The sequence below is a fragment of the Giraffa tippelskirchi genome, chromosome X (assembly GCF_054371585.1).
Source record: "Giraffa tippelskirchi isolate mGirTip1 chromosome X, T2T-mGirTip1v1.2.pri, whole genome shotgun sequence".
Taxonomy (NCBI): domain Eukaryota; kingdom Metazoa; phylum Chordata; class Mammalia; order Artiodactyla; family Giraffidae; genus Giraffa; species Giraffa tippelskirchi.
Window position 1 is genome coordinate 125,024,467 of NC_137289.1, and position 25,815 is coordinate 125,050,281.

The following is a 25,815-nucleotide window of genomic DNA, read 5'->3' on the forward strand; positions in this document are numbered from 1 at the left end:
TGTGACCCCATGGACTGTAGCCTACCAGGCTCCTACATCCATGGGATTTTCCAGGCAAGAGTACTGGAGTGGGTTGCCATTTCCTTCTCCAGGGGATCTTCCCGACCCAGGGATCAAACCCAGATCTTCCCGACCCAGGGATCGAACCCAGGTCTCCCGCATTGCAGACAGACGCTTTACCATCTGAGCCATCAGGGAAGCTAGTTTATGTAAAACAGAACTTATTATATAGAAATCAGTGTACACTTAAAACAATGTGTTTTGACTTAGAAGTGTGTGTTAAAATTTTAAATTTTACAGTCTTACATTCACAGAGCCACATCTATATTCCTCTGTGAAATAGTTAACATTGTATATAACAAGTTTTGTTTTCTTCTCCAAAGTTTTTTTTTTTTTAATTTCTAGAAATGCACTAAAAATCAAAGCCCAAAGAATGCTTTCATAATAATTCACTTGTCTGAAATGATGTAGTAAATTGCTCCCCCATCTTTCTACATACAATTCTAAACACATGTGTCCTTTTGAAATAGGAGGAAACTTCTTTTAAAAATTAAAGTATAGCATATTAAAAAAGAAACTCTGAGTGCAGTATCTTAGGAGAGCATTCCCTGAGGGTTTTAAATTGGATTTTTTGTGTGTGTTTTAATAACATGTTTTATTATCTCTGTTAAAGATGTACAGCTTTTTTAAAACCAAAATGAAGACTGTACTTGTTGTTTTTAATCAGAGTGAAGACAATGAGGGTACTGTAAAAGAATTGTTGCAAAGAGGAGACAACTTACAACAAAGAATCACAGATGAGAGAAAGCGAGAGGAAATAAAGATAAAACAGCAGCTGTTACAGACAAAACATAATGCTCTCAAGGTATTAGAGCTAAAATTATAATATACCTTGCCTGTGTTTTTTTCATGTACAGGATAAAATCTACTGTTCATAAATAAAATTTGCTTAAGAATCTTAGGCACCAGAAATACGTATTTTTTTTCTGTTCAGTGTCTGTGCTTTAACAATTTTGAGTGCTTTTCTTTGATTTTGAAAGATGTGTTGCTTAAAAATTTCAAGGTATTTACTTAGACACATTTTTCTGAGTAGTAATCAAAAGATATTAAATGCATCATTCATAGTGTTCATATATTTAATTTTGTAATATAATCTATTTTGTAAGTTATTTTGACATGTGTCTTGAAAAACCTGCTTAACTGCCAGCATAACCAATCTGTATATTTTTGAGGCTTTCTGCTCTTGATATTTTCTTGATTTAATTCAGAGTAGGTTCACTTTTTGGTAAAAGTTCATTTTTTTTTTTCAGTTAACTTCATTTTGCCTTTAAGAGAGTTACTCTTTGCAACTAACTAAACATTTAGAAGTCTAATTTCATTTATATAGGAGTCCTCTAAAATAATCTTAATGTCCATGAGAAAGAACCAGTGTTCTCATGTTAACCAGCATGTACCCATGTGTCTCATCTGGAATTGCACAGGAAAGACAGAATAGAATATTGGTGTTTATATAATAATATCTAGAAATTTCTTGAGAAGAGACGGGACATGTGAAGGATTCTGTGAAATAACCTTTTATTTTTTAATGTGCTTTTCAATATTCACTATTTGTATGCATGGCTGATTTTCTAATGCTGTTAATTGCTGAGCTTTTCATTGTAAATCACTCTTTTAGAGCTGTGTAGCCATGTAGGTGGATCCACCTTGTAGGTGAATAGACTCTGCTTTCTATATGCAAATAAGAGTATAAAACCTTTCCCCATATAGTCAGACAACCAAACAAACACTGCTGAGAATGTAATTACACAATATTGTGCCTGCAAGGAATCCACAAGGAAAGTCTAATTGGCCAGCAGGTGTTCTGAAGGTAACTGCTGATAAATATAGGAAATAGAAAAGGCCTCTTCCCTGAGGGAGTACAAGAGCAAGCCATAATGTGCTCAGAAAATCAGAAAGCTGTGTAATTCACACGCTTCCAACTGTGACCAAGCTTTTAGAAACATCTACACTGGTCATATGATGTGTCCTACTGAACAGCAGTGTTTAATGGTTATCTGGCATACCTGTAAAGAAACCTCTATAACGTCTCTTAATATCTTTACACATTACACACCACCTTGTGCTTAGGAAATAAAAGGAATTTCAGATTTGGTGACCACAAGCCCTTTCTCTTGGCGAAGATGTGAGTTGCGTCACCAGTAAGGCATGGCTCAACTCTCTTTCACGTGGCTGTATCTTGGTACCTTTGAAAAAAGCAGCATTCCATCTGGCTCATCCCAGGCATTTATTACCTCCATAGGAGGCTTAGAAATTCAACTGAAAATGTAAACTGTAGAAAATTTTACATCCCCGAGTTTAAACAAAATGCAGAATGAAATCAAAATCATTTTTCTCAGATATATGTTAAAAGCAATTAATGAAAATCAACACTTGCCACACCAATCTACTAAATTCAGTAGTTGTTAATCTGCCAGGTGTTCAAGTCTAGTCCTTATGAAATATTTCAAAGAAGGTGAAACTTTCCAATGCAATGAATATTTCAGCTATTCTTTGATATTCACTCTTTTCTTTTGCTCCAGTTATATCTATACATGAAACCCTAATTACTACTACTCTGAAGAAATGGAAACTGTATCCTGAGCTTTTATGTTCCCTTATAAAACATGTAAAATATATTCCCTCGTAAAATAGCATTACATCAAATTCTGTTGATCAGGGAAGACATTGGATGGTCTTGTAAGGAGTAAGATGATTAATTTTCCCCCTTTGTGATTTATTGAAGTAGTCACCCTTATTTATCTCATCAGGTTGATTGAAAACCATGCACTTTTCATTTTCTAAATATTTTTGTCATTTTGCACTTGGATTTGATGTCAATGAAAAAGTTTGCCATGCAAGTCTTAAAAGGAAAATAATTTTTATGATATTTAAATTGTCATTTTCATGCATACTCACAGGCATACACTTTTCACACTTGAACAGATATAGCTTGAAGCAATTTCTGTGATAATTAAGAACACTTTATGTTTCTAATCACAAAATATTCATGTCCTATGAAACTTTTTTGCAGACATTGCTAAAATTACGAATGTAAATTGCTTGGCTATCTAAACTTAAAATTTTGAACCTAGTTCTGAAGATAGAAATTTTAGAATTTTTACCGATTTTAAAATTCAAATGCAAACCCAGTAAGTTTGTGCAAGTATGTAGTTACCTCAATTGAGTTCACATATTGAACAATTTCACAAACTCTACACAGTAATTTATTTGACTCATTAAGAGTTAATTAAATATGAAAAGATTTCTAAACAAGTTTGAGCATACTAAGAAAAAATACTGAAAGTGAATTGTTCAGTTTTCTTAGCTTCATATACATGGGTCCTGTCACGTGAATACATAATTTAATAATCTACTTGTATGGGTAGTATTTAAATGTGAATTTTACTGAGCCTGAATAAGAAGGTGAGGGAACCAAATTATTTTTAAATGAATACAGCCAGAAGTATAATATGCTTACATATTGATATCTTAATAATATCTGCACCATGAACAGGATTTGAGGTCTCAAAGAAGAAAAAAGGCTCTAGAAATTTCTCACCAGTGGTATCAGTACAAGAGGCAGGCTGATGATCTCCTGAAATGCTTGGATGACATTGAAAAAAAATTAGCCAGCCTACCTGAACCCAGAGATGAAAGGAAAATAAAGGTAATGTTGTTTTAGAATGTCAATCTCAGATTTGTTGCTACATTTTAATTTATTGAACTTAACCTGTATGGATCATGTTTTAAATGTTGATGTTGTTGTTTCTTCTATTAGTGTTCTCCCCAATTTGAGGTGTTTCTCTGTATTTTGTTTTGTTTTAGTAAATGTATTGTATTGTTTTTCAATTGACATAATGTTGAATGAATAAAATGTTTTATTCTTAGACGTTGTGAAATGAAATAAGAAATGTATGTTTTCTGGTAAAATTGTAATTGACTCTATGTATCTTTGTTCCAGATGAACAAATGACTTATCAGTATATGGACGACTTCTATCTCATGTTAGCACATTCATTTCATCAGAGCATCTTCACACATCAGTGTCAAATCTCTATAGATTTATCTGTTGCATATTGTCTGAATATGTTTTTTCTGTTATTTTACACTTTTTATTTTGCTTCATTCTCTGTTGAGTTCCTCAAAACTTTAAAAAGGAAATAAATTACTTATTCACTTAGCCGCTAGATTATATTCTATCTGAATGGTCCCTATTAATAATGAGTAATCACTTCAATTTGGGTCAACCCCCAAAACACTAGAGGGATTGACAAGAAAGAAATCTGTTAGATCAATTTCAATATTTTCTCAATTAGAGTATCTAAAACTGAGCCTTCAAAGAATAACTGAAATAATATTTGGATCCTTGGGTGAAGATGACAGTGTTGGCTTCCATACTTGTAAATTATGAAAAGTGAAAATAAAATGACGACAGCCTGTGAAATTTCTGGGACAGGTATGTGCTGGGATAGGTTGATTCATGTGGTTAGCTAATTGCCCTGGACCCTGTATTGGTTTTGCTCAATAGGAAATTGATCGTGAGTTGCAGAAGAAGAAAGAGGAGCTGAATGCAGTGCATAGGCAAGCTGAGGGCTTGTCTGAGGATGGGGCAGCAATGGCAGTGGAGCCAACTCAGATCCAGCTCAGCAAGCGCTGGCGGGAAATTGAGAGCAAATTTGCTCAGTTTCGAAGACTCAACTTTGCACAAATTGTGAGTTGTTACTGGCAAACCTATATGTGTTTGCAACTACTACTCTAATAACAGAGGCCTATTAACCAAAAGAAAAAAAAAATCTGGGTGCAATTTCAAAGTTCTAATCTGCATTCTGAAAGTGGGTAGTTTCCCCTACCTTTGGGCTTCCGTAACTCTAGTGGTTAGTTTTTCAGATTAAAAACGTAATCCATTAACAGAGCATAGGAAAGAGTACTCTTATCAAAAATGAGAAATACATCTTAATTTCTTTTGCTGCATCATTTTTTCATAACATTGGCAGTGTGAATTTGTCAATTTACCATACATTTACTTTGTTTTGGCATCTAATCCAAAAATATGTATTGCTTTCCTGAGATCATCCCATGCTAATTTTACTTTCTTAATGTATACATGGTAAATAATAAATCTTTTGTGAAAGAACTTATATCAACTTGCACAAGGACTTCTTATCTCATTGACTTAAACATTAGAGTTTAGTCCTCATACCTGGCTTATCTACTTGATGGATTAAAATGTTTATAGAAGGATTGTATGCCTAGTGAGATCGTTAATAATTGATAGCAGGTTGAAAAATATAAAATATTGTTACTACTGAAATATCATAGGCCAAGAGGTGAAGAAACCACTGTTCTCTTTCAAACAACTGTATGGAAATTTTATGATTCTGTCTTTAAAAATGCAAGTCACAATCATAAGCTTGGTCTTTTTAGAACTGTATTTGTAATAGAGTATAAACCAAGGAAATGGCAACCCACTCCAATGTTCTTGCCTGGAGAATCCTCGGGACGGCGGAGCCTGGTGGGCTGCCGTCTATGGGGTCGCACAGAGTCGAACACGACTGAATCGACTTAGCATAAACCATTGGGATTTTCTAGTAGATAAATTTTTGTTCTTATTCTGAAAGACTATAAAGTAAAATGAAATAATCACCACTCTGTTATTATGCAAATACAGTGCTCCTCACAAAACCAGGATGTGAAAGTCTGCAAAATGAGGCTTTATAATATGTTAGGTTAACTTACATGAAACCGACAGATATTCAACCCTCTTTGACCTAGCTGATGACAGTTTTATTTGTTTCAACTTCTAGATGAGACTTACTTGGGTATTTCTTCTGTGATATTGTTGATTCCATTTAGTATGGGATAAATGATTGAATATGTCTTAGACAATTAACATAAATGTTTTCTAAGCATATAATTTTGTTAATGTTGCTTATTAACTCAGTGAAAAATACTCCATACTATCATTATTTCTTTTAAATGCATTAGAAAAATCCTTGCATACACTGTTTTCTAAGAACTCCAAGTAGCTTAATATTTAATAGCAGCTGAATATTCTGAGAAATTGGAAGTTGTAATATAAGGTATGTTTAAACTGCAATATATTGCATTTGAAGTCCAATTCTAGCTGATTGAAACTTTCAGCCTATTATCTTTCATATTAGATAGTATGAATATAATATGTAATAAATCATTCAAGCTTATACTAACAGAAAGTATGTGCCAGTGGATGCAAAATGAATTGAAAGATTAAGGCAACCATAAAGAAAATTTAAGTAAAATATTTTTGCCTCCATTTAATACATCATTTAAGTCCTTGGTTGGCTTTGAATTATCTTACTACTCACTATTTTCTCCAATCCCAGTTCCCCATGTCTTGACACAGCCTATATGCAGGGTTAATTTTATTTTTTTACAACTTTGTCAAGGTAAGTTATTAACACTTTATAGTTAAATAGACACAGGATCAAAAATCTCCGTAAACCACTCACTTAAAATGTCATTGTGTACCTGCACATAATAGGTTCTCAACAAATATTTGTAAAATGTAATAGATTGCTGAAGTAAAGTAAGGATAAGTGAACTAGTATAAAACTTTTGAAATAAATTATCATAAAATACATTTTCTTCAGAAATTATTTCTTTTTGATTTTTATATCTGAAGGATCCCAAAATACAGATGATGCATGGCTTGGGGAAAAATTCGTGTGTTAACTTAATTTTCCATGCTAAAACAAGTAAGAACAATATACATGAAGAAGAATCAATTTAATATTACAATTATATTTAGCCTTGGATTTTTATTAGATCTGAAAGTTGATAGATTGATAGATAAATCAAAGATGTATATAGTCCACTGATTGCTAATACATGTTAAAAAAACTTACTTCACATATCCACTGGTTTAGAGTCATCTTTCACAGTTAATCTACAGTGAGGACATTTGAGACGGCCACAAGCAAACATCTTAACTAAGAGTTATGTTTGGGATAATCTTACCATGGCCCTGATGGAGCACAGGTAGTCAGAGCTTCCAAATTTCTTTCCTCCCCTTTGCATTTCCCTTTTCTATTTCTATCATCATTTCTTCTTCTCAGATGTCCCTTTCTGTTATTTCTCTATACGAATTCTAGATTTCTATGGATTTTCAGTTAGTCTTTCATATCTTAGAAGTAGTAATTCAAGATTTTAGACAGGACTATGAAGTGCTTAATATTTGAGAACTGAACTTAAAATGAGAAATTAATTGCATTCATTTCAGAGATAAAGACTCAGAAATAAACTAAACAGTATAAAATTAGGTACTTCAGGGACTAGGTCCAGGTCAGAGTTACATATGACCATAGTAAAGCTCAGAAAACCCCTGGTACTTGGGTCTTAGGGAACCATGGGTCAGCCCCAGTCCAGGCAAGAGTGCAGACCAAAGCCAAAAAGAGAGTATCTACAAATGATTGTCCTCAGGATAATCCTGGAGACCATAAAGAAGGGAAAACAGACAGAGAAAGTGGGTAAGATTTTCTCCAGATATGGAGCACGTTGAAGCTCCTGCCCTAGTTAGGATTACACGGCATTTCTAATATGGTTCCTGTTGACTTACAGACGTGGCTGTTCACTGAAGACCAAACAACGACTGTAAACTGAACATGAGGAATGTTTTCTGTAAGATATTTTATAACAACAGTGATCTAGTAAAATAGACTACTTCCTGGGGTGAATGGCCCTGTGAATCCCATTGATTCCATCTGCTGGATGTATGATCACCAGTCTCTTCCAGCCTGGTTTCTTGCATTTCTACCATGGGGATAAGGATGTTTGTGATAATGAAATATGGTAGTATTTGTAAAATACCTGCTACATTATGGAGGTTAACTGAGGTTAAGTGAATCAATATTTTTTTTCTTCTTCTTTCTGTATATAAGTTAACATTGGAATGAGACACATTATTTTAAAATGTATAGTATATTTGTGAATCATTAAGAGAATTGGGATGAGTAGGTCCCATAGGTTTAAAATGTCATTAACAACAGGTAGATCTATTTTGTTCAATGTAAATTCAAAATTAGATTTCCTAGTTCTTGGCAAGTAGTTTTGTCTAGAGTTACATAGTATTTGTGGGAAATTTCATGCAAAGCTGGTGATTCTGCCAGTGAAGGCATAATTTTCCATAAACTTGGCAATAGAGCATTAGCTAAATTATTTACTATTGAAAGGTAAAGAAAGATGAGGAAAAGACATAAAGGCTTTTAAAATCTAATAGAAAACTATGCATAATTTTATTAAGGTTAATTGTAATATTTGACGGTTAACCTCAGAGATCGCAAGAAAATCCAACCACAAAATTGCACAATGAGGATATGCAACAACCCTTATGTGAAACTCCTGAGCAAAATAAGCTCACAGGTTAAAATTAAAATGGATATGAAAAAATGCTTCCTGTAAGTGATGTTAACATGCCAAAATTAAAAGGAGTATGCACACCTGAAGAAATTAGAGATAAGAAGACAGTAAAGAACATGAAAATGTTTTTTTAATGTTCAAAATGATGTAGAAAATAAAGATGGAATGGAATTCTTATAATAATAACAAGCCATTTTGAAAAGTGAATAGGAAACTGATAACATAGAGTCTAGAAATTAACATGTAACTATTGAAATAATAACTAAACTTTTTAAATGGTGGATTCATTATAGAAGAAAATGAATATATTAATTGAAAGATGCTGAGGAAATTTTTGCTTTGCTGAAAATACCAGAAGATGGAGAGAATAGAATAAAAAGCTCAAACATATGCCTGAAAAGAGTTCCAGATTGATAAAGTGGAGAGCCAGGGGAAGAGACATTATTTTATATAAATGACTGACATTTAACAAGATTGGATAAATCTCAATTTACATGAGACCTCAAATTGAATAAAGCTCAATTTGCATGAGTCCTCAAACTGAATGAAGCTCAACCAGTTTGGAATAAATAAAAACAAGTTCACAACCAGCAAAGTCTGAGTGAAACCCAGAACATCGGTCATCAGGAAGGTCACATTAAAAGCTACTAAGAACCGAAAGCAGAAAGCTCCATAGGCTGGCCAACTTGTCCTCAATAATAGATGTTAGAAGACACTGGGATAATACTGTCAATGTTCAAGGTGAATGTTCAAAAGAATCCTGTAAACAGTGATTCGAGAAGGAAGACAAACTATTTTCAGATATACAAACACTATATTTTCAGATAAACGAACACTGTTTATAACCTATAGATTCTCACTGAAAAAATTACTAAACAATATGCTAGTGTAAAACAGAAAACAGAGCCACAAAGAAGGAGCAAGCTATATAAAGGTATATAACATTAGTTTATATGTATAAAAAGCAAACTTAAATCTTGTAATTAGCCACTAAAGTTCTGTCAACTGCTGCAAAGGAAAACACAGAGTTCTATGAGAATATAAAAGTGATTTGATCTCACAGTAAGAAAAATACAATAAATAAAAGGTTACTTCTAGATGGTAGCAGCAAATAAAAGGTTTGTGCCTACTGTGTTCAATATGAATTATTGCCAGTTATCATGTTTATAGGAGAAAAATATAGTAAACCTTTGGAATAGGAATATATGCATGACCTGTCTCAGAAAGAGGAGAAAATTTTAAAAATATATAAAATACAAAAATACATCTTATTGGAAGAAGGAAAAGAAATGCCCTTTTTCTAAATATGACAACCCCATTATGGCTTCAAAGACTAAGTAAATAATACTGATACTCGACAATTTACATCTGACACCTTCTTATTCAGCTTTTATTTTAGAAGCCTAACAGATATTTCACACATAAAATAGCCAAGACAAGAATAATTAATTTTCGCTCCTATATAAATGGCTCCTACCAAACTCTGCAGCTGTTGGTAAATTGCCCTTTCACTTAGGTCCAAAACCTAAACATCATCCATGATTCCTCCTTACTTTTATATTATCCATGGAATTCACTTCAAATTCTGTTGGCTCTTCCTGCAAAATACATGTTTAATTGGACCACTCCTCAGAACTTTTATTGTAGAAACCCTTGACAACACTGTATTCTCTCTCATCTCAATTACTTCAACAGCCTCTAGTCCTTATTTCCCATGTTTACCCACCTACATTATAGCCTCCTTGGTAAAATCAGAGAATTCCTAAAAGTATATGTGGAATTCTGCCAAGCCTCTGCTGCTTACTACACTTCTAATGAAATTGTAAGAGCTTCTGCATAGCTTGGTCCCTGCCTACCATTCCTATTACTCCAAATGTATCTCCGTTTTGGCATTCTCCTATTACAGAGGCTTTCAAGTTTCTTCTCTATACTTAAGCACGCAGCATCATTTCTATCTCAGGACCTTTGTACATACTGTTTCTTCATGGAATATTTTTCAAGTAGACTTTCGTATAGATACTAAAACTTAGCCATCCTTGCATTTACAAGCTGAAATTAGAGGCTTCCCTGGTTGCTCAGATGGTAAAGTCTACCTGCAGTGCAGGAGACCTGGGTTCGCTCATCCCTGAATCCCAAAGGAATATTCCCTGGAGAAGGGAATAGCGACCCTCTCCAATATTCTTGCCTGGAGAATTCCATGGACAGAGGAGCCTGGCAGGCTACAGAACAATTAGAACTTTGTAGAATTTAGACAGGCAATACTTAATAGGTTTTTTTTTTTTTCTATTTTAAAAATATCGTATACTCATGGTAATTGTACATGCCAACTGTGAGTTTAAGATAACTGTTCAGAACAGCAAATTTTAGTACAGTTACTTCTGGAAGTGCATATACTGAGAAAAGACAAAGTTCTCGAAATTTAACACTGAGGAGGTAAAGACTGAATATGGGGTTGAGGATAACAATGTATTTTGCAAAGGATAGCTTTTACTACATCAGAGGAAATTGTAGTAAGGAACTTAAACTTAAAAGCACACATTGCCAAAATACACAACTTCTTGAAAAGCTGATAGAAATCTGTCAGTAGATTTATTTAAATGTTTCAAGAAATGTGTTATACAAGTTAGTCCTAAAGTGAATACTTTATAAAATGGGACTCTTTATAGTATAAACATTCATCGACTAATTTTTAAAAATTGTTTGAATTTGAACAGAACTTTATATTTACAAAATGCATTCACATATATCTTGTTCACTCCCCCCAATAACCCTCTCAAGTAAGTATTATTTTAATTGTCATTTTACAGAAAGGAAACATAATTTAAATAAAGTTAAGTAAATTGGCCAAGGGTGCACGAGCGAATTGGAAGACACCTAACTTGAACTCAGTGCTTCCCATGATATGGTGGGAGTTATTCAAAAGAAGGAAAAAAAAAAAATATCTAGTGTCCAAATAAGTTTGAGAAACACTGGATTAAGCAAAGTTTCTTTAGTCTAGAATCTTCCAGGGCTTTTGATATGTAAATGTGATTATGAATTTCTGTGAGAGGAATAGATTCTGCAGACTTTCACATCTGGATAGTTGTAGTACAAAGAGGGAAATTTCATTTCAGTTTTAAGATAGGATTCTGTTTGAATGGTTGTGAAGAACTAATATTCTTCAGGGGGAAAAATGGGCAAAAAACATCACTTTATCATTATGGTTTTGTTGTTTTGGACTTTTTTAAAATGAAGCAGAGATGTACAAAAAAGTAATCACAGAACTGATTGCCATCACCTTATGTCTGAACCTGGATTTGATTCAGCACTACTATTTTTTTGTACATTTGCTTCTTATCACATAATGATAACCATTTAATGGTGAAACTAAAAGAGGAAACATACTTTTTGCATAATTGCTACATATATTTTTTTCTTTGCCTTTAAATAACAACAAAGATCATCAGCAGCCAATGTGATATCCTTGGGAATATTGCTAATATAAATAATTTTCTTATTTAGAGACTGAGTAGTCTTTAGTAAACAGAGTTGTGAGTATAAAAGATGAATAATGTTTGCTAAGGGAAGTGGACCAGGAGGTAGCTGCTTATAAAATTTTCCTCCTCTGAGCTGCAATTTTTTAATTAACATCACATGAGTTAAGAAAAAAAAAGATAAATCAAGATTCTATGTTTCTCTAGACTGTTATGATCATAATAGTTATTGCCATTTCTATAATAATTTTTTTTCTGGTCTTTAGTTTATGTAAGACAATCAGTTTAATGGTTAAATAGAGTATGTTAAGCTAGATTCAACTTCCAGGAAAATGGCAGACTGATTGATTCCCTCACCCCTCATTTCAAATGTATGAAAATTCTGGATAAAATTTAATTTGAAAGCAATTTAAACACATAGCTGAGCTCAAAATATGTGATGGGACCTCCATTCACCCTAGTTGTCATAAAATGTGCACATCATCTCATGTGTTACTGAGCCTGGATTGAGGCCCTCATGGTTTCAAGAAAGGTTTAAAGGCTTTTAGTAGAAAACATGTAGCCTTATGCAATATCTGCTAGAGATGTAAATGAAAACCCTGCCTAAATGTTGAATCTTCAAGGGCTTCTTTGGACAAGTAAAGGGGAAATAGACAAATACGACTCTCAAGGCCAATTCATCTGGTGAGGACTCTTGACTGGAGGAAGAAAATCTGGGAAAGTGAATACTGAGTGTGGGGATCTGAATTTATACACTAACCACAAACCTCTAAACTCCTCAACTGAGAAATTAACATGAAATTGTCTCCAGGCTGTTGAAATCCTTAGAGTTTTCTCACACAGTCTTACAATAAATCACTCTTTGGGAGAACCACACAGAGACATGAACACTGAAGATGGCTTCACAACGGACTATCAGAGCTCACATGAAGACATAATATATTGTGACATCGAGTCATCTCACATAATCAAGAGAATGACTACTTCATGAACTTAATAGAAAACTATTGCATGCTCATAAGTAAATATGTTGAAAATAAAATACAGATCAAGGAACAAAATAAACATGAAAACACCTCCAGAGTTACTTATGCTAATAACACATTGAATAAAACTTTTAGAAACCAAAAGTTAGTCGTTGAAATAAAGAAAAAAATAACAATTATGTATTTTAAACACCTGATTAAACTAACATGAAGATTAAATTAGTCATTATGGTAAAATTATACCACGTGAAGATTGAAAATATGAAAATGATTGAGGAAATAGCATAAGCTTTATGTCTAATTACAAAAGGCAATGACACAGAGAATATGTGGGAGACAATATTTTAGGAAAAATGGCTAAAATTTCCAGATCTTAAGACATGAGACCACAAATTGAATAACTACATTGGTGCCCCAACCAGAATGTATTAAAATAAATCTATGGAAGCATAGAGAATATAAAATACCTTTGAAAAGAGACAGGGTACATACATATGTGAGCAGGAATGGCTTATTTAATTGAAGATTCTGATGATCAGTAAAAAAAAAAGGAATCTTCAAATTACTATTGTATTACTGTTGCAAAATAAACACTGGGCTACTGTTTATAAAGTGGATTCCACTCATGTTAGAAGAACTGATACTGTGCAATTAATACCTCTTATGCTTGGGATAAGAAGATGTAAGATTTTATTCTGTACCTCTCATTACCTATGCAACTTGGACTGAATATTGGAGCCTCAGGATGAAGTTAATAACTGCTTTCTTATAGAATTAACAGAGATAATCAACCACCAAAAATGTTGAAGCTCTAAAATATTTGTATTACAGTCATTAGTTTTATGGAGAGTATGCACAAGTGTTGGTGTCCAGATTACACACAACTAGGTGTCCTGACAAACCAAAAGCCAAAATGTAAGTTGCTCTGAGTTGGTATTGTCCCATGTACCTAACAGGAGCAAGCACAAACACATTCTAATTTGATGCATTCTAATATGATACTGCTTAAATCTAGACTTGAAATAACTCCCATAGATAAAGTTCTAAGAATATGTGTGTAGAATTAAAATGACAATTCACATGATGTAAAAAGCAGTGGAATCCAACTCCTAAAGACAGAAGATAAGAAAGATAGAGAGTGAGAAGTTCAAATATAGAAGGAAAGAATGGAGTAAAAGTGTAAAAAGGTTTTGAAGTTACAATTGTTTAGGATTTTCCAAAAGTATTTCAAGTTCCTAGAGTCAGATTGAAAGTAAGTAAATATCAAATAGTGAAATGACCCAATTTTGTTCTGTTTTATGGTTGACTAATATTTCATTGTATATATGTACCACATCTTTATCGATTCATCTGTCAATGGGCATCTAGGCTGCTTCCATGTCCTGGCCATTGTAAATAGTCCAGCAGTGAACATGGGGTGCTTATATCTTTTTGAATTATGGTTTTCTCCAGGTATATGCCCAGGAGTGGAATTGATGGGTCATGTGGTAGTTCTATTTTTAGTTTTTTAAGGGACCTCTGTACTGTTCTCCATAGTGGTTGTATCAATTTAAATTGCCACAAAAAAGTAGGAGGATTCTTTCTCCACAGCCTTTCCAGCATTTATTGTTTGTAGACATTCTGATGAGGGCCATTCTGACTGGTATGAGGTGATACCTCGTTGTAGTTTTGATTTGCATTTCTCTGATAATGAGCAATGTTGAGAATCTTTTCATGTGATTTTTGGCCCTCTGTACTGGGTCATCTGTAGTGATATGGATGGACTCTAGGTCCTAGAGTAATTTATCACTTCACTCTGTATAACCTAGAATCTATCACACAGAGTGAAGTAAGTCAGAAAGAGAAAAACAAATATCATATATATATAGAATCTAGAAAGATGGTACAGATGAGCCTGTTTTCAGGGTAGGAATAGAGATGCAGACTTAGGGAATGGACATGTGGACACATAGAGGGAAGAGGAGGGTGAGACCATTTGGGAGAGTCGGATTGACATATATAGACTACTCTGTACAAAACAGATAGTGGGAAGCTACTATGTAGCACAGGAAGCTCAACTCAATGGTCTGTGTTGACCTAGAGGGGCAGGATCAGGGGAGTAGGGTGGGAGGGAGGTTAAAGAGGGAGGGGATATTTGTATTCATATTGCTGATTCACTTCACTGTATAGCAGAAACTAACATAACACGGTAAAGCAATTATACTTCAATAAAGAATCATTCTATTGGGAAAAGCAAGTGGGAAAATTAAATATAACTGTATGTTACCATAGTGAAACTGATAAATTCCAAAGCCAAGGAGAGAACTTTAAAGGCAGCAGAATAGATAGATTAACTAGAATGTAATGCCACATGTAATGACAGCTGATTTTAGATCAATTATAAAAGCCAGAAGGTGATAGAATGATGCCTTTAAAAATGATGAAAGAAAAACCTAGAATTGTATACTCATAGGAACATTTTCTTTTGAGAGTAACATTGAAATAAAGATCTTTTCAGACAAACAAAAGCTGAGAGATAGCCAATGGGAGAGTCGTCTCACTGAAGGATCCTCAGGTTTTTTCTTTCTTTTTTTTTTTTTTAGAATTAGCCACCATTAATATTTATTCAGTTATCAATCTATACATCATGCTGAAATAATTTTATATCCTGAATTTTCACTGAACATTATATGTCTTTTCCTATGTTAGTAAAAAGAAATTCTGGGAACATTTTTTAAGTCTATATAATATTCCACAGCATGTATGCACCTCAGGGTTGGTTTTTAACCAGAAGGAGAATGACCCTAGATGGATGATTTATGATGCAAGGAAGAATGATGAGCAAGGAAAATGGCAAACCAATATAAAAACCTGAAGAAATAGTTGCTGTATATAAAATTGTCTAAAGTACAGAATTGGACCTAAATACTGGACATCAATGACACAAAGTATGGAAGGAAATTGCTTGTTTACCTCCTACTTTTCAGGATGTTCTTTCTCTTCTGTAATGTTGAATTATCTCAGTGCTCAGTCTTTGGACATTTTCCATCTATACTCCCTTGTGTTGCTTTTATTCATCCAGTCCCATGACTTTAGTGCAAAGTTATAATTTCATGATCACATTTTTATAAACAGACCACTCTTTCCCCCTGATCTATAGCAGCAACATAACCCTTTCAACGTTTTGGGTAAAAAAAAACAAAACATCTAACCTCGCTTTCCTTTACCTATTTTCAACACAATAAACAGAGATATCACTTGAAAATATAAATCAGATGAGCTTTTTTCTGATGAAAATGCCCTGATGGATTCTCATCTATTTTAGTGTAAAATCCAAAATCCTTACATGAGTTTTAAAGGATTGATGATCTGGCCCCCTATTAGCTCTCCAGAGTTATCGCTCAGCATTTGACCTCTGTTCCTATGCTCAACCTACATTGGCTTCTTCACTCTTCCTTGAACATACCGGCATACCCCCTTTGCACTGTGTTTCCTAAGCCTAAGACTCTGATCCTCAGATATCTATACGGCCCCCTCCCTCTGCCTTCAAGTCTTTGCTCAAAAGTGTTCTCAGTGACGCACTTCATCGACCCCTTCCCCATTAACTATTCTCCGTAAAATGTACTACCAGGAAAGTTATAAATATTTTCACTTTCTATATCCATCTCTCTTCATAGGTTGGAAGCTCCAAAAATGAAGGAATTTACTTTTTTTTTTTTTTTTTTTGCTTCTTTGTCTTCATAACCAAAAGTAGTGACTAGCAGGGGGTGGGATGGGAGGTAGGTTCAAGAGAGAGGGGATATATGTATACTTATAGCTGATTCGCATTGTTGTACAACAGAAACTAACTCAACATTGTAAAGCTATTATCCTCCAGTTTAAAAAAAAAATTCCCCAAAAAAGTAGTGACTAGCAAGTGGTAGGTACATAATATATATTTGTTCAACGAAGGAACGCTTTATTGATGAATAAAATCATTGTAAGGTCCTCTTAATGCTCAGAAAGAGACCATGCAAAATTCATTGTGCATGTTAATAATTTTAGAGTAACCATTAACTTGATAAAAATAGAGTGTAAAATTTTTGAAGTAGAGAGAGAAAAAAAGTAAATGTATAAGCTATCAAAATAATCCAAACAATAAACTGAGGCTTAAGAACACTAGTAGAATTGACCAAGGAAAGTAAGCCACTACATTAACATAGGACTTTGTTTTTTCTAGCTCTAAGCAGGCCAAGGCCATTACTATATATGAAATAAGATGTAAGTTGCAATTTAATATTCTCGTAAGTTTAAACAAATTCACTATTCTGTGACTAAGATTTGTATAACATAGTACCTCAGAAATATTACCTCAAGTGATAGACTTTAAATAACACAATAAATTAAAAATATTAATATAAATGTGTTAAGCTAGACTCATGGCTTATATTAATATGCACACTTATTGCATAGTTAGGTTATAGCTATGGTAGGTACATAATTTTATATGCTATTCATCTTCTAAATTAGAGTTTCAGTAAAGTAATATAGTCACAATTCAATTTGGTGTCAAATATATACATAAACTTTAAAATAGCATTCCCTTTCTTATAGTAATATACTGTATCAGATTTTTCTATTAAGTGGAAATTTAGCACAGTCTTCAGGAGATATTATTGATAGTAAATATCTTAATAATGATAGATTTTTCATAAATGTTAAATATAAAATTGAGTCTGATGATTTACTGGTATATGTAGCTTTATTATGTGATGTTATTAGAAAATTAGAATAAATATACTTTATTTTATACCTTATTTTACTAAAATTAATATCCTTTTTCCTTAAATTACGGTGTTTGAAACATGATTACATTTGATATAACTATTTTGGAGCAGTTTGTTACTTATCATTTTGAATGAAAACATTAAGAAAATCTTATCTCTTATTAATGTCATGGGAATAAGTATGAATATCAGTTATTTTGTTGTGCATTAGCAGATTTTCTGAGGCCAGTTGAGGCATGCCAAGACTAGAGTTTTACAAAAAGCGTCTCTAATCCTGATAACAACCTCAACAGACTAAAATTTCTAAAGCAACTTTTTTGAGTTCTTATAAAATTAAGAGCAAGGATTCCAACATCAAAATAGTTATTAAATGAACAGAAAGATCTGTTGATGTTATCTTTTTTTACATGAGGTGGTGTTCTATGATATTAGTTTCTTCCTTTTTTATTTGTTTTTTAATGAGAACTTCCTAAAATGCTAAGGGTACAGGGAAATTGGAATCCCATACACTTACAGGGAGTCTATAAAGAAACTTACATTTTATTTTGGATACATTGAATTGATATTTCTTTAATTCAGTAAACATTTATCCAGTGCCTCCTATGTGCCAGACAACACAAAACATGAAAGAACATTGGTGAATCCATAGCAGTTATACAGAAGACATGATACTTGATAACTCATACAATGAAAAGAAAAAAAGTACAAGAATGTATACACAGCAATTTGACCTCCGTTTGGAACATAACAATAAAAAGTGTAATTTTCTCCAATCTAAATTTGCTTTCAAAATATGGAACTCCAGCTGGAAAGGAGCTCAGATGGCTTCTGCAGTGGGGTTGGCAATACCCTTCTGAGCATGGCTGGAACAACTGGTTAAAATAATTAAATCATTCGCACCATCTGTGATTCATTCTGATTCTTTGGTGATGACTTAAGACTCTCATTGTATAGAACATATTCTTAGAACAGATGAAAAAAATAATTCAAGTGTATAGTTTTCCTAACTTTGATTTTCATGAAATAATTTTTTAAATAAGGTTATATCGTCTTCAGATTTAATTATCAGATATTTCTTCTGCCTTTTTGTTATGAGCCAGTTGCTTTTGAAACTTAAAGTGAGTTTGAATTCAGTTTTAGTCTTATTAATACAAATGCACTTATTCACAGAGACTTCAGTTGCAAGATAATTTGTTTAAAAATTCAATACTCTCTACCCTTTTATTTCTTTAATCTGAGTGTAATACTCAATAGCTAATAGCTATCTAATAGAGAACTAAGTGAAAGTTTAAGCTGATTGCATTCATAAATTTAATACCATGTATTATAATCATCAACAATTTAACTTTTTATTTTTTATTGGAGTATAGTTGATTAACAATGTTGTGATAGTTTCGGGTGTATAGCAAAGTGATACAGTGAGAGATACACATGTATCTATATTTTTTTCAAAGTTTTTTTTTTCCCATTTATGTCATTACATAATATTGAGCCGAATTCCCTGTGCTGTACGGTAGATCCTTGTTGGTTCTCCATTTTAAATATAACCGTGTGTGCATGTCATGTTGACTAATCCATGGATAAAAAGTGCATGGCTAAAATGAAAAGCAAGGGTACTTATCTGTGCAAATTTAATATGTTTAAGTCATAACTTACAGGCATTATTAGATGGGTAGCAGTACATGGACCTTATTGCCAAGATCAATCAGTTGAGAAGTTTTCCAGGAGATCTATGCAACTAGTTTTCCATAATAGTCACTACATTTGTATCTAATAGAATGTCTGAGTGGCAAAATATAAATAAATGAATTATTTGAGAAATATAGTAATCTATAATGCTTAAAACTCCCTTTGTGATCTATACAAAATTCAAATTCTTTACTGTGATTAGTATTAACACATGAAACATACGAATAAAATCATTCACACTCTATTTTTTAGCTGCATATATGAATTCACTTCACTACTTCCTGAATGGAAAATTATTTTGAGAGATCTCGACCCTTTCATATATTGGCTTCCCTGGTGGACAACAGCCTAGTTAATGTACTGCCACAGAGACCTCTTCTTCAAACTTTCCAGAATGCCTTCCACTTCAGTCTTTGCAATTGTACTTTCTTTTTTCTTGGGACTTTCTGGATCATTGCCTGATGGTCTCCTGCCATCTTTCAGGATATAGAACAAATGCATCCTTCAGCATCCTTTGTGATAAAGTCATAGCATTCCCTTCATCTCCTCCATCATGTTCTCCAACATTAGCCTGATTGTTTCCTTTATATCACTTACCACAATTTGAAAATATGCTGTTTGCTTATTTGTTTATTATCTGTTTCTACCATTAGAATGTAGGCTCCACGAGGGGAAAGACTCTCTTTCTTACTAAATACCATTTTCCCAACATAGAGACTCTACAACAGAGTAGGTGTGCAATAAAAATATGGTGAGTAAATGAATAGATAGATGGATAGATAACACCTTCTTGTGGAATTCCCTCTAGTTCAGAATTATTCATTCTACATTCTTATGGAGGTGCTGCCTCAGTCTCCTGGCATCTGAGTGTTTCCAATTGGTCCATATGAAAGGGGAAAAAAATAAGAGCAAAGGTGTTACACTTTTCATAGAACTAAATTTGTACAGTGATTGTTCTGAAAGTATAGCTTTCGACAGTTGGTCATGAGAGGAGGCAGCATTAAAATGCCCTTTCTTTCACCTTTCTTTTTTTCTTTTTTCTTTTATTACAATGTTTTTTACTATGCAAATGAAGGTGAGAACTTTGTGAGGTTTCCTGGCATTTTTGGTAGTATTTTATTGACCCATGAAATACAAAGGCTGACAACCATCAATTTGGAGAAACTTATTCACATGAAGAGGCAACCATTCCTGCCAAGTTTCTGTTGGTTGCTTGAAGTTTTGAGAATGAGGAAAGTAAAGCTCTAAAAATCAGTGACTGTCTCCCATTTTATGACCTTCTGGGCAATGAATCTTGGCCCACAAGCATTATCTCCTGGAATGGGATTCTGAAATTTCTTTTGTTGTATGTGAGAAATAAATGCAAGAACAAATATACAAAAAGAGTGTAGTTAGGGTATTGCAATATATTGCCTTACATAATTTTAATATGTGCACAGACATATAGTAAATATGGAAATATTAGTTGCTCAGTCGTGTCTGACTCTTTGCAACCCTATGGACTGTAGCTGACCAGGCTCCTCTGTCCATGGTATTTCCCAGGCAAGAATACTGAAGTGGGTAGCCATTCCCTTCTTCAGGGGATCTTCCTAACCCAGGGATCGAACCCAAGTCTCTGGCATCGCAGACAGATTGTTTACTGTCTGAACCACCAGTACCAAAACAGTATTTATGCTTTTTTATAAATATTTTCATCCTCTGGATTTAAATCCTTCTTTTGTTTCAAAAATATGTAGATCCCATAAGAGCACCATTTGCTTTACCGCAGAAATGTTACCTTTCCTGTGCTTCATCAAAACTGCAAACTGAAACCATGAAGATTCTAATTCTAAAAAAAAAAAGTGAAGTTGCTCAGTCATGTCCGACTCTTTGCAACCCCATGGACTGTAGCCTACTACGCTCCTCCATCCATGGAATTTTCCAGGCAAGAGTACTGGAGTGGGTTGCCATTTCCTTCTCCAGGGGATCTTCCCGACCCAGGGATTGAACCCGGGTCTTCGGCATTGCAGGCAGACGCTTTACCATCTGAGCCACCAGGGAAGATTCCTGTCTAATTCTAAAAGATACACTAATTTTGCCTCCTTATGTGCACCTCTCTTATATTCTTCATTTCCAAATAAAGAGCCATAACAGAGACTTTTGTAATTTGCAGAATGTTTTTATATTCCTGATTTTAGTTAAGTCTTATACCTAAAAATTTGATTTAAATACAAAAAGTCAGCAAATTAAATCAATATTCTTAAAAGTTTTGGGGAGCAAAAAATTAATGTAGTTTTTTTTTTAATTTGGCAAAACACTTTATTGCAGTTAATGCTTTATTACAGTTGCTTTCTTACAAAGGGTTTTAAGAAATAGAATGTATGTTAAGACTTCAGTTAATTATCCTCTTAAAGTATATGATCTAAAACGAATTTAAATGTGATTGTGTGAATATGGTTTCTTAGAGTTAAAGCTTGAAAATGTGCTGGGCAGAACAGTTAAATTTTATATTAGAATTCTGGCAATGGGAAAATAGAATGATAATTATTTTCTGGAACACTGACAGAGAGCAAGTTATTTCAGGAAAAACTATCTTGATTGCAAAGTGAAGCACATTAAACCCAAGGTGTCATTAAACTCACAAAACCCTAAGAATTGAGCATAGCCTTTGGTAAGGAAAAAAAAATCGTTTTGTTCAGTGACTATCATTTTTTACAAAGTGATTTATGACTTGGCAAAGTATATTGTTTTAGCAAACTAACATCAAACATAATAGTTTTTATACATACAGCAGCACCTAATTTTTACAGCGGTCAGATGGACAGCCTCATGGTTTACCTAGAACACAGCCAAGAATCAGAAAAAAAGTAGAACAAAAGCCTTCTGGATTTTCTAGATTGATTTGATAAGGTTCATGAAGTCCACAGCTTCCCTATATTTCCTTATGAGAAGACTATTCAGGTTCTTTTCAGAAAGTTTTTTAATTTCACTGATTGCAGAGATAATTCTCCTAAGCGTATTATCTTTCTTTTCTGCCCTGAGTAGAAGCCGGAAAGAAAAGGAAAAGGAATAAATGACAGAAGTGTGAAACAATAACTGCAGCTTGAAAGTGAGTCAAAAAAAGGGAGGGATATAGGGAGACATGGCCTTGATAAACTCTTTAGTACAGGACAACATAAATGAGAGAAAGAGAAAGAGGGAGAGTGAATGATATATTATTTGTATTTAATATTATATGATTTATACTTAGCCTGGATAATTTAATTGTTTTAGCAATTTATTCCCAAATAAAATTAAGTTAAAAATGATTAATCTCTCATCAACTAAATGTGAAATTCTTTAACACATAGTGGCATATGACATATTAGCTTCCTAAATCATAAAATACCATTGCCAGCTAATTTATACATCTATCTAAATATCTATTATCTATTCTGTGTGCATGTGCAGTATACATATAATTATATATATATTTCTATGTATATGTATAGATTTATGTGCATATATTATAAATATTTGCACCGGTGTTTGCTTTGTAAAATATGTTTTGCCTTTTAAAAAATGCCTACTGAATTCATTAAGATGGTAATTTTTATGGTTTACTCTCCAACTTTCAGTCAAGTTCAAAAAGTTCTATTTTGTAACCGCCCAGTTTTTATTACAGATATACAAAGTAATTGGCAATATTTAAAATGGGAATATAATGTGGGGTAATTATCAAACTTAAGTAATTTGGAATCAGGTCATAATCTTGTAAATAGTATTATTATATATCAAGGTAATAGTGCCTTTTCAGATTAAGGGCATTTATATAAAGGTAGTCTCATAAATTGGGCTTCCCTGGTGCTCAGCAGTAAAGAATCCACCTGCAATGCAGGAGCCACAGGAGACATGACTTTGATCCCTTGGTGAGGAAGATCCCCTGGAGGAGGGCATGGCAACCCACTCCAGTATTCTTGCCTGGAGAATCCCCATGGACAGAGGAGCCTGGTGGGCTATGGTCCATAGGGTTGCAAAGAGCCAGACACGACTGAAGTGATTTAGCACAAATGCACAGTGTCATAAGTCAGGCCAAAGAAATAGGAAACCTTTTTAACTTAACAAAAGCAATTTAGAATGCATGGGAAGCATTAAGGTAGGCATTTCAAATTTGCAAAAAAAAAAAAAAGTGTACCATAATTCTGATGTTACTAAGTATCTGCTTTGTCTCAAGTATTTTTCTCATTAGTTATTAAGTATTTTTCTCATTAGTTATTTCAATTTTAATTAGTTGTTTGAAATTGAACTCAAGATCAGTAAAATTAGATCTTATATAGGAGTACGGTTTTCTATTTATCTTAAGGTTCCTCATTCATTTTTAGGAACCTCAAGCACCTAAAAATAATTGTCTTTTCTCCATGTGCAGATTCAGCCACCAGTCATTTCAAGGCCCCTTCCGTCAATTAGGTGTTCAGTGAAGACCATCAGTGTTGTCTTAGGTGATAATGTGAAATTCTCTCAAAATGCATTCATCCTGCTTTCTTAGGCATTTTATCTTGGTCGGTGCTTCCATACGGTTCAGTCAGTTGATAGTATTATATACTTTCCTACCGTTTTGATTAAATTGAAAAAATGTTATTCAAAACCTGTTATGTAGTCAAGCCAATTAGAAGGGGCCATAGTCATAAACAGATTACATATAGATTTTATTTACCACTACAAGCTCTATCTTTTTGCTTTTACTATTAAACACTAGTTCAAAGTTATTTCAAATGTAATACAGTATTAGTTTAACAGTTCAATCAATATAAAAGGATATTAACAAATATTAGTATTCTTCATTTCTCCTTCCTGCCAGTTTCACTCCCTCTGAAATAAGAAACGTATACAATTTAGTGTTATTGTTCATACTGTATTCTATACTTCTTAACCATAGTAGTATAAATAGATATGCTTTCCCTCTTTATAAAAATACTGCCTCAGCCTGTGTATGATTTTTAAATATAACAATATCTTTCAGGGACATTTTTCCAGTCAATACATGGGTATCTGATGTATCCTTTTTAATAGCCTTAGGAGATAAACCAAAATTCATTGTATCATTTCTCTATGTTTCTGAATTGCTATAAGAGGAGATGTCCTGTAAAATCTCTATTTTTTATCCTTTTAAAGTTTCCTTTGTGGAATTTTTAAAAGCTTCCTTCCTTCTTTAATGTCCTTGTAGTATAAAAGAAGAATATAGTTTTTCATTTTTTACAAAATATAGACTAAATATAGGTTCTTGATTGAAAGAACCTCTCATTTTTTTTATTTATTTGATTTTGGGTTTTTTAATCCAAAAATTCTGAATGAGCTGTATGGAAGCTACCGTTTATAGCTGTGATTTCATCACATTCTCTTTTATTTATAGTAATTTTTACCCTATGCCCAAATATTTGGGCATAACAATTAATGATTGGGTTTATTTGTTAGTTTTTTTTTAGTAAAAAAAAAAAAAACCTGACTTATTACAATGCTAATCTTGGACCCATTTGCCCTTGAACTATATTTCATTTCACATTACCATTTGACTCAACTTTTTGTAAATTATTTCCATGACATAATATCATGTATCATTACATTATATGCTATTGAGACTTTATTTTTTAATGTTTCTCCTGAACAGCTTATAGATGAGTTGTATATATTAAACCACCCTAACAGTATTCATCTTTTAATGGAGAAGTTTAACCAGCTTCATTATTGTTGTACAAATCCCTTCCTTCATAATTTATGGTTGTTATTTGCTCTTGTCCTTTGTACTTTTGTAATTCACTACCCTTATTGAACACTACTGCATCCCTCCATGCACTACAGATAATTTTGAAGTTAAGGGCAGATTCTAAGGACCTCTCCATAAGTGGAAGAGAATAAAAGAAAGTGGGCTCCCTGTTCAGCATGAGGGTCATTGTTGTTGTTCAGTCACTCGGTCATGTCTGATTCTTTTCGCCCCCGTGGACTGCAGCACACCAGGCTTCCCTGTCCTTCACTATCTCCTGGAGCTTGCTCAAGCTCATGTCCATCAAGTCAGTGATGCCGTCCAACCATCTCATCCTTTGTCGTCCCCTTCTCCTCCTACCTTCAGTCTTTCCCAGCATCAGGGGCTTTTCCAATGAGGTACTTCAGGTGTATCAGGTGGCCAAAGGTATTGGAGCTTCAGCTGCAGCATCAGTCCTTCCAATGAATATTCAGGGTTGATTTCCTTTAGGACTAACTGGTTTGACAACCTCTCAGTCCAAGCAACTCTCAAGTGGCTTCTGCAACACCACAGTTTGAAATAAAGCAAAAGTGGCTAGCACTGCTTAGGATTATTAAGGGCATTCATGAAATCTCTTTCTCTGAAGATGGAGAGCTTTTCATACCTGTGATGTCTTGATGTTCTAATAGGAGGAAGTAGACTGGATGTCTAATTATTTTTTTTAATTCCCATAGATTGATGATAAAATTTCCTTTCCCTCTTTTTTCTTTTTGATCTGGATTCATCATTTTATT

The 25,815-nt window shown here is 33.5% G+C and overlaps 1 protein-coding gene across 3 annotated transcripts in view; it reads left to right on the plus strand.

Moving 5' to 3' along the window:
- Positions 1-25,815, plus strand: part of DMD (dystrophin) — a 2,147,259-nt gene that overhangs the window by 887,954 nt on the left and 1,233,490 nt on the right. For all 3 annotated transcript variants that reach the window (XM_081564318.1, XM_081564319.1, XM_081564320.1), the window contains 3 exons: positions 728-865; positions 3,554-3,706; positions 4,568-4,750. In XM_081564318.1, the coding sequence (XP_081420444.1) occupies positions 728-865; positions 3,554-3,706; positions 4,568-4,750 (474 nt within the window). The remainder of the gene's footprint in view (positions 1-727; positions 866-3,553; positions 3,707-4,567; positions 4,751-25,815) is intronic.